The sequence below is a fragment of the Kryptolebias marmoratus genome, linkage group LG24, assembly GCF_001649575.2.
Source record: "Kryptolebias marmoratus isolate JLee-2015 linkage group LG24, ASM164957v2, whole genome shotgun sequence".
Classification (NCBI taxonomy): domain Eukaryota; kingdom Metazoa; phylum Chordata; class Actinopteri; order Cyprinodontiformes; family Rivulidae; genus Kryptolebias; species Kryptolebias marmoratus.
The window spans coordinates 20,092,604-20,102,913 of NC_051453.1; the positions used below are offsets into that span (position 1 = coordinate 20,092,604).

Genomic DNA, 10,310 nt, shown 5'->3' on the forward strand with positions numbered 1-10,310 from the left:
AGACTGTAGCTTTTGAAGAAAGCAGAACTGAAAATAAAAGTATTCAGTTTTGTTGTTTTACAATCTGGAATTAAAATGAATTTTTAAATTGATCATGAGTAATGGACCTACACTAAATATTTTAGATAAATGAAGTAAAATGTGTGGGAAACAAACTTGTTTTAAATCATTTTAAACAAAAAAACTAATGTTTTGCAGGTGAACGTATGCGATCTCCTTGCTTTGAATCCTTCCTTCAGAAGCTAAATAATTAGTTAAATAAGGTCCACCTATGAACAATTTAAGTGTCAGAATATGTCCATCTGTTCTGATAGCCTCCAGAATCCATACCTCGAAGTTGTGAGGGCTACCACCAAGCAAGAGACATCATGAAGACCAAGGGATTCTCCACACAGGTCAGAGACAAAGGTGGAGAGAAGTACAGATCAAGACGTCAAAGGTCACCCTGATGGAGCTCTTCTGCAGAGATGAGAGGATCTGTCCACAGGACCACTGTAAGCTGCACAGAGCTGGGCTTCAAGGAAAACAAGGTCAATTGTTTGGAATTTACCAAAAGGCACATGAAGACAGCCCAAACATGGAAGGGGCTCTGATCACATAAGACTAAAAACAGAACTTTTCAGCATAAAAAGACACAGCTGAGGTCTGCCACATCTAACACCTCATCATGCTGAGAACACCGTCCTCTCAGTGAAGCACGGTGGTGGCAGCGTCATGGTGTGGGGATGTTTTTCATCAGCGGGAACTCGTCAGAGTTAAAGGACGGCTGGATGGAGCAAAATACGGACAAATTCTTGACGGGAACTTGACAGAGATTTAAGACTAGGATGGAGCTTCGCCTTTCTGCAGACCCTAAACACACGGCTGAAGCAACACTTTCAGGAGGACCACTCACAGCGCAGACCTCAGTCCAACTGAGAACCTCTGGTTTGATTTAAAGACTGTTTTACACAAGCAGCTCCATCCAATCTGAAGGAGCTGCAGCAGTTTGGTCATGAAGAACTGACAAACACTCCAGTGGTTAGATGGACCCAAGTCATGGAGACGTACCTGAAGAGACTTGTTGCTGTCAATCAAGTGCCCTCACTACTTCTCCACTAGGAACAGACCTTTTCTTCTTTTCTCTTCTCTTCTCTTCATCCACACTGCCTTGGTAGTAATCAAACAGGATAGAAGATCCTTCTCAGATAGGTCTTTTTAAAAGTTAGTAAACAGGGATTGAGAAGCCTCTGACAAATATTCCAAGTAACAGTGTAGGGAAAAGTTTATTAGTGAAGGTAGGCATGGGGTGAAGAATAAATAAAGAAGGCTGAAGATACTGCAGTAAGTAAACAATATGGTGTGGACAAGTCTATTCTATATATATGTGGTTATTTATACTTAATTTATTCTGTCAGGAAAAGTAATTATGGGTATATTTCTTAAAACGTCATTATATAGGGTGAAGTCAACCAAAATGGACGTGGGTGTTTTTGTGTTCTTATGTTTTAATGAGGTTTTAGATGACTTTTTGGGTACTTGCCGAATTTAGCTTAAACAAGCAGCTAAAACGAGACCCATTTTTCAGCCGAAACACTTTCACACAATAATTTTAAAAGTGGTTATGCAAAACAAATATCTGTGAGTGACTTAAAGGCTGTTGAGGAACAGATGCATCTGTTTGTGCTGATAAAGGTGAAGATGGTGTTTACGTCTGTACATATGGTATTTTATGTCCTTTTCAAAGATGATCTAATTGTTCTAAAACTGTTTGAATGCTTGGTACAAACAGGAACCTACCAACGTCAACAAACACCCACACGCAAGCACACATAGTCATTAATACTCAACAACATGCACTGATTTAAATTAATTAATTACATTAATTTCCTTTGGTGTTAAATTTGGCACGCCAGTAACTTGCTGTCATTTAATTAAAGACTTCTTTTTCCTATCGTTGACCCATTGTACCTAAACATTTGCTCTGTCCTCTAATTCCTAATTCTAAAACATTTTTTCTTTAAAATAAAATAAAATAAATAACTATTATATTATTACTAAAAAGTCCTAACAATCTGCACAAGTGTTGGTGGCAGTTGAACCCTTTTTTAAGCCGTCAACCAAAATTTAGCCCACATTATCTGACTTCACTTTATTTAATTTACATATTTTATTTTAGTTTTAGTTTCCAAGGATTGATAAAAAAAGAAACACCTCTGTGTATTCAGCTGTTCTTTGAGTGTGATGCTAATGACAAAACTAACAAGAAGCTATTTATAGAAAAGGTGTTTAAAAAATTACATATAAAATGTTAACACTGGAAAATATAACAAACAAAAATACTTAGTAAAATAAAAAAATATGTGCAGGAAAAGGAAAAATTTTTTTTTTTTTTTTAAATACCACCAAGCTTATAATTGCTAATCTGAGGCACATGCTAACATCGGCTGCAGGGGAAGGTGGTGTAAATATGTGGTCAAAAACAGGTTGTTTTTTTTATTACTATTTGTTCATTTATAGTTTCAGTAGTCTGACTGAGCACAGAAGAGGTGAATACTGTGCATTAATATGAGTTTGGAACATGTTCCTCATGAATAAAGTGGTAAAGTGAGGTTAATTACCATCGCAGAGAGCCTGAAGCCGGGCTGCCGGGGAGCTTCCGGTTTTCAGACAGCGGAAGCAGCTTTCATGTTAGCTCGCCGCCGTCATTGAAGATGGAAAGAGCTCCGTGTGTCACATGTCAGAGAGCAGGGCTCTTTAAGAGAGCAGCCTCGGAGGGTATCTGCTGATCTGTCGGCCGGCGCGGTCCCGTCCTCCGCTCCGGGGGAGGGGGGGAGGCAGGCGGGGAGAGGACCGCCGGACTGCCGGACTGCCGGCGGGACAGGCGGGGACTCACCCGGCGCCGCTGCACCTGAGGCGGCCAGGAGAACCGGGGAGCCTCCTCTCCCGGCTTCTGCAGGTGGGACAAGGTAACCGGCCTGAGCTGACGAGGACAGAGGCGGTTTTTATCACGGGACCTCGTACATGTTTTATTTATTTATTTTTTCCCCCAGAAATGACTTATTTCCTGTAACTCTTCGGGGATGGGCAGCCTCTTCTTCTGGCCTTTTTCTTTTAGCCCCTGTTCCAGCTGGTTGTTTGTCTAAAGAAACCAGCAGCTGCAGTTTAATCAAGTAAGTATATCAAAAAAAAAAAGAGGACCAGGGCTCCTGCCACATTCACACAGAAGTTTACACTCAGGTCTAAATTTGTCCTTAAAATCCACATCATACATCAGCAGCACCCCTGCTTCAGTATAGTGACAGGGTGAGAGGTGGTGTAGATGGTGCATTACTCAGGTTTTTGGCTCATATTCACACATGTAATCGTGTTTTTATAGGAAAGAAGACTGCAGATTACAGGATGTCCTCAGCGGTGAGCGAGCTGAGCCTGAGGGGCCTCCCTATGGAGAGCTGGATGTCCCACCTGCCATGTGCTCTGTGGGACACCCCCCTGCACCACCTGGCCATCCCGGGTAGGCCGCCACACACACACACACACACAATATATCATATATATATATATCACAGTTCACTGCAGTGCTGATGAAAGAGGGTTTTAGCTGAATGTGGATCTCACGACACCATGCAAAGCAGGGTGGCTCCGTGAGCTTAATGCAAAACAGCTAAAGAGAACACATGCAAAAGAGGCAAACCTGTGGACATCCATCAGTCAGCCTGCACAGGTGGAGACGTGAGAAAGGTCACTACAAACACACAGCAACATCTGCAAGCATTATAGGTCCTGTGAAGTTTCCAGTCTCTGAAAATAAGAGTTCAAATGAAGGCATTATCTTTGTACCGGCAGGCTCAAACGATCACAAATGGCTTGTTTCCACATCCTATTTTTATTTTTTTTGTTGCCATTTTCTGGAGTTAATTAGCTTGTAATTATTTGTATCATAACTAATCATTTACTGGGCACTTGGATAAGAAGAATCCTACCTCGGGAGTGTGCGTCACTGATTGGTCAAAGCCAGTGCCCAGATTCCACATATCACTTTAAAACTGCTCTATTATGGTTATATTGTGTGTTTACTGCCTCAGTTTGAACATTTATGGAGAAATTCTGCCCTGCTTGATGTTTACTGGGCTCCACCAATTGTTCTTTTGTTTTTGAATTAGTTTATGCATTAGCGATATGCTCCTTAAAAATAAGCCTTTGATGAGCTCAAGAGTCTGAATGGGGGGTCTGATTTTTTCAAAACTAAAATGTTCTGGAATCTGTACACATAGCCCTGTAAGACAAAAAGAGGAATAGTAGCTGTGGAGCAACTTTGAAACGTTTGTCTGAGTGCTTCGTCTCACGTTTTGGTTGAAAAGGTGGTGAATGTTTCTGTACAGCAGGCGTCGTTCACAAAATTTACCCGAAGGCCAGAAAATTTCTAATCAGATGTGTTGCTGCCTCTAAATAAAAATTAAAAAATCATTTTTTTTTTTTTCAAAAGCTGTCCAATTTCGTAGTTTAAACGTGTGATATATTAACTGTGTTCCACTTTGAATGAAAGTAAGGGTTTATCAGATTTTCAGCTTGTTGCTTTCCGTTTGTATTTACATTTTACACGTTGTCCCAGCTGATTTGGAATTGGGGTTGTATTTTCCAAAATTACAAAGTATTTCACTTCACCTATTTTGACTGAGAGGTATCTGGTTGTGACTTTGCACATGAGTCCTAACTGCGGAAAATTTTTAAAACCGATCTTAAATTTAAGAAAACGACAATTAATGGATTGCAATAAAAATAACAGTAATGAGAGTTTTGTGCCAGAAACTAATAAAGAAGCAATTCCGGTGTTTGGAAGTGGGGCTTTTTGGATGTGTTGTAAACAGTTACACCTGTTGTAGATAGCTTTTTGAACAGCATAATTAGGAAAATTATGATGGGTATCATTTGTACTCTGAAATCAGGCTTTCCAAGTGTCAAGGAAGATAAAGTGGAACAAAGTACAGTACCAAGTGAAAAGTCAGAGAGTACTGACCAGCACTAAAATCTAAATCCAACCTGGCTGCCTTGCCCATTAAAAGTTTCCTAATAATTGAATATTTTGCAGGCTGAACAGACCACCAGTTGATGATTATTGCTGCCCTGGTTTTTATTTTCTGTAATTACAAAACATTGATCTTTCAGCTGTTAGACCAAACACATACAGCACGTCTTCTTATGGGAATTAAGTGTTCAATCTCCACTTCTCCCAGGAAGCCACAACGCAATAACGTACTGCCTGGATATGAACGACAGATCCCCTGTTGACCCCATGCAGCCAGACATGCTTCAGAAACTGGACAAATACATGAAGCCCCTCATCCGCCCCTTTGTGTACAAGTGGGCAATAACCCAAGTAATAAGAGCTTGACTCGTCGCACATTCTAAGAAACCTTCAAATCGGGATCTGCGCTGTAACAGTTCCATGTGTGCATCCCGTGTCACGCAGGAGTACAACATAAAGGAGCAGCTGGACTGCGGGGTCAGATACTGCGACCTAAGAATCGCCCACAGACCCAACGACAGCTCCACCGACCTGTACTTCTACCACGGAGTTTACACCACGCTCACCGTCCAGGTAAAGGACTTTCACACAGACGCAGGAACATTCATTAAGCTTGCATCTACAGCATCAATTAAAGGAAAAACCCCAGCAGTGCAATCCAAGCAAACACTGATGCTAACTAGAAGCAGTCTGAGAGTCCAAACCTCCACCAAGGCCACAGGCTGTAAACAATTCCTGATTCTGGATCGTGATCTGGATCACCACTAAAGTCTAACCACTTGTTCCTTGTCCCATGTTTGACGTTTCCTGAAAATGTCATGAAAATCTGTTCAAAACTTTTTGATCAATCTTGTTCACAGACAGAAACGAACGCCACTGAAAACATAACCTCCTTGGTGGAAGTAAAAAAAAAAACAGGCCTCTTTGGAGCTCTCTGACTCAGACATACTTCACAGTAGAAACATCATTCAGAGTTTATACGGGTCACAGGAAGCTGTTTTATACGTGACTGAACTGGCATTCTGTTATCTTTGATTGGTTTTACACAATCACGGTTTAATTTGAATCTTTTTTTTGAACATTTTACCACAGAATGTTCATTCGTTCGACTCTTTTCACTGCTTAAACTTTCCAAAACTGTTGGAGACTTTTCATATTTCCAGCCCTTGCACTTTTTATACAGTTCATACATCAAAACGTGGGCATTTGAGTCTTCTTTCAGCCAGCGTGTCTCACTGCTGGACCGTGCACATCCATGCTCTCATTGACTTTCACTGTATCTGAGCTCAGACTCTTCTCTTCAGAACAGGAAGTGAAGGCTCTTCTGGACTCGTCAGTGTTTCTTCCCAAATCTTCTGCATCTAAAAAACTCTCCTCGCCTTTGGGCGGGTTTCAAAACAAGCCACGAACGAGTGTCAAGTTTCCGATTCTGCCGAGGGAGCCTGAAATGTTGCCTGTTCCGCGTTCAGATACTGGCACATTTTATCTGCGAGGTCCTGATTGTTCAGGAACAATAAGAACACGATAAGATGAGCCCAGCTTTACGAAACACAATGTACTGTTGTACTGTCCAACCACAGTTGTGTCTCTTCTTTTAAATTTTTCTTCTGTTAGCTGACTTAAAGGGAGATTGATAAACAGGTTGTGTTTAACATAAAAAATTTCAAAATGAATGAACAATTGTGTCAAACCTAAACACAAACTGCATTCACTGTGGAATATTGTATTATATGACACCTTAATGACTAATATTTATTTTGTGCACAAAGTTGTCGTATCAGCAGGTCGAGCTTGAGTCTTGTGAAAACAGTCCCGAAATGTCCCGTTGTTCATCTCCCCTCTGTCTTTAGTTTTCTGTGCTCAGTTCATGTCCGCTCTGTCTGCTCTGAGCTGCCGACTGATCGTTTATCGTCTCATTTTTGTCTCATAAATGGATTTGAAGCAGAAAACCTCCACTGTTGGACACAGCAGTTTTTTTTCCTGCAACTATTCCTGCATTATATAAGATCAGGTGAGATGTAACGCTTGTAGTGGTCGTACCACTGAGCTAAAACCACCAGAATGTGGCCACAGGGCCAGATATTTGACCCCCGATGAGACTCTGTTACAGCTGCCCTGCAGTCCCGATCACTGCCGTGAAATCTACTGATGAACACGGTGACCTGTGCTGCCCTATAACTGCAAATAAGGCAAAAACTATTTTAAATGGAATTAAAAATTGTTTTTGTTGAATTATGTCCAAATAGTTTAAAACACAGAACAAATTGACACACATCAAGCTAAGTAAATAAATCATTTACATTACGCATAAAATGCATATTATATCAGTTCTGGTCCCCCTAAAAAAACAACAACAGAATTTTGAAGCAGGACCTGTATGTTTTGGTTGTTTTTTGAGTAGCTTTTTGTGTTTTGTGGTTCAGTTCCTTTTGTGCAGTGTTTTATTCAGTTTCTTTATTTACGTCAGGACTTCTCCACAGTCAGCCTCAGTCCTGCTCCTCCCACTCACACCTGTTCTCCGTTCTTATCTGCCCTCAGCTTCGTTCCCCTTCAGCTGGCATTGTGTGTCTTACCTTGTCCGGTTTCACTCCGCGTTTCCTTTGCTGCCATGTCAGCCCCTTTGTTTTGTAATTTATTTATTTATTTATTTATTTTTTTTTGGGGGGGGGGGGGGTTGTTAAACCTTTGAGTTTATTCTTGAGCTCTTCGTGTTGGTCTGCATTCCTGGGTTTGATTTCCCTCCACAAACGGTGACACAAGCACAGTTTATAGACTTCCTGTATAGATCTGTGAGTGACTCAACAGCTGCGCCTGGCAGGGTTACAAACCAAACATGTGTTGTCAGCTTCTAGAACAAACCTTTGACTTATAAATGGTATCTTGTGTTTTGTTGACAGACTGTCCTAAAGGACATAAAGGACTGGCTAGATGTTCATCCGAAAGAGGTGGTGATTCTGTCCTTCAGCCATTTCCTCAGCCTGAACCAGGAGCTCCACATCCTGCTGCTCACCACCATCCGCAACATATTCACCTCCAAGCTCTGCCCCAAAACGGTACAGCTCTGCTTCTTTTTTTGCTCTGTGAACAATTAGTTGAGAAGGCAGACCAGAACCAGCAACACCTCAAATGAATGATTCCTCTCCTAAAACTGTCAAATAAAGTGTGTGTTGCATACAGCTGTTAGAAATACTCAGAAACGTTAAAAAGGGGATCAAGTCATAGTCAAAAATTGTTCCCAATCCTATGTAGAAGTAATGTTTGATTTAAAAACAAGTGCCCAGCTAATGAAATCGTACATTTAGAAAGCACTTCAATAGAGGTTTAAACCCTTATTAAAAACAAATGAGGTCAACATATTGGAAGAAAAAGTTAGGCCTTCTTCACACAGGAGGAAGAACCAGCTGTGTTAAAAAAATCAGCCAAAATGTGGATGGTCTTCGCAGGGTTCTGGTGAGGCCTTCAGGTGCATATTAAGAATGCAGTGGGCTCCCTATAGGTCTATCTCACAGCAGACATTTTGCATTTTTGGTATCCTGTTACAGCCAATAGGATCTCACCTTGCCCTCACCATAGGGCTGCAACAACCGATAAACTACCCGCCTCGCTCAGTCATCCTTCATTCACCTTTTGGGCGCAGAGCACTTGTTCTCGTCGTGGTCGGGCTTGCTGGACGGGGAAGGACGACCGGATCTGGCTAAGGTTCTGCACAGAAAGCGTCTCTGGATCGTGCCTCATTCACGTAGCGTTTGTTTCCCTGCTCCAACACACCTGATTCAGAGGTTAAATCACCTCTTCATGTTCTGCAGAAGCCTGTTAATCACCCACTGATTCAGATCAGGTGTGTTGGAGCAGAGAAACAAGTAAAACATGCAGGACAGTGGCCCCCAAGGACCAGGGTTGCCCACCCCTGCTCTAGACTGTGGTGAGGGTGTGGTGTGGAGACCATCTCAGGGATGCAAAAAAAAAAGCTACTTAGCAGCATTATGATTGCCTTCACGCCAAAAAAGGTTTCCAGAGCAGGGCAGACACATTCCTGGTTTAGTCTTTTTATGGAGAATGTTCACGATAAAAAATACCGTATTTTCGGAACTATAAGGCGTACTTAAAAGCCTTAAATTTTCTCAAAAAAATGACAGTGCTTTTAATCCAGAGCGCCTTATGTATCTAAGAAGTTTTAATGTTTTAGTACAACTTTGGGTAAACTACAAAGCTGCACCGTTTGCAGCATTAAGGCTCAGTTATAGTTGCGCAGGGCTCCGTACTCGGCGCTCGGACCTGAGCGAGCAGTGTAGGCGTTTATACTTGATCCTTACGCCGGTGCAGCATCTTCCATGAGTTTTGAACCGTGTTTTGATCCCTCTGTCATAGAGGGATCATATAAAAGCTGATACAGGCAGCAAAATCGTCCATTTTAAATGGAGCAAGGCGTGCGCGGTCCGCGCAAAATTACGAAAATGACAATGCGCCTTATTTATGACAAAAATTAAAAAATGGACCATTCATTGACAGCGTCACTTATAGTCCAGTGCGCCCTATAGTGCAGAAAATACGGTACAGACAAATGCTTGCTATGGCTTTTAATGTAAAAATAAAGGGGGGAAAGAAAATAAGACTTTTAATTCCTTAATTTCAGGAAGTGCTGACACTTCGAAATCTGTGGACTTTAGGTTACCAAGTGATTGTGTCTTATGAGCACAACATTGCTGGCTCTCACAGCGACTTGTGGCCTCACATTCCTTACTGGTGGGCCAACAAGTGCAAAGCCGAAGCTCTCATTGAGGAGTTTGAACAACGGAAACAACGCGGCAGACCAGGTAGTTGACCGATTATTTAAATTACCTCGAAATGCATGGATTCAAATGGGGGCTGCTCGCTTCTAAATAACGCCCCGCGTGTTTTGTGTTCCAGGGGGTTTATTTGTCACAGGAATTAATCTGACAGAGGACCTGAAATACATCTGCACCCACCCTACGGAGTCGCTGAAGGACCTGGTGATGTCCACGTACCCGGCGCTGCTCGGCTGGGTGGAGGAGCAGGCGCCCGGCTCGAAGGCGGGCTCTCTCAACATCATTGCGGGGGACTTCATCACAGAGAGCCACTTTGCGCCCACTGTCGTCGCGCTGAACAAGAAGCTGCTGAAATGGCCCTCTTGATTTCCTGCTAAAAAGCACCATGAAACCCACGAAACGAGTGAACCACAGCATGAAATTCACACAAGCTTGTTTTATCCCGAGTGGCGGAAAAACACTTTAGTACTTGAATTATTCATTTGATCACAAATGCACTTCATGAAGGCGGCGGCGGC

The 10,310-nt window shown here is 42.1% G+C and overlaps 1 protein-coding gene across 4 annotated transcripts; it reads left to right on the forward strand.

Annotated features, from left to right (window-relative positions):
* The first annotated feature begins 2,494 nt into the window (after positions 1 to 2,494).
* Positions 2,495 to 10,304, forward strand: plcxd1 (phosphatidylinositol-specific phospholipase C, X domain containing 1). 4 transcript variants are annotated; one of them, XM_017423416.3, is made up of 8 exons: positions 2,503 to 2,948; positions 3,033 to 3,152; positions 3,359 to 3,493; positions 5,214 to 5,356; positions 5,450 to 5,578; positions 7,903 to 8,058; positions 9,639 to 9,819; positions 9,914 to 10,304. In XM_017423416.3, exons 3-8 carry the CDS (start codon positions 3,382 to 3,384, stop codon positions 10,156 to 10,158), a joined length of 966 nt encoding a protein of 321 aa, XP_017278905.1. In that variant the 5' UTR covers positions 2,503 to 2,948; positions 3,033 to 3,152; positions 3,359 to 3,381; the 3' UTR covers positions 10,159 to 10,304. The 4 variants fall into 4 exon arrangements, with proteins under 4 accessions (XP_024863257.2, XP_017278905.1, XP_037829974.1 ...); XM_037974046.1 differs by having other exon boundaries at positions 2,503 to 2,938; XM_025007489.2 differs by having other exon boundaries at positions 2,495 to 3,152; positions 5,218 to 5,356.
* The last annotated feature ends 6 nt before the right edge of the window (positions 10,305 to 10,310 follow it).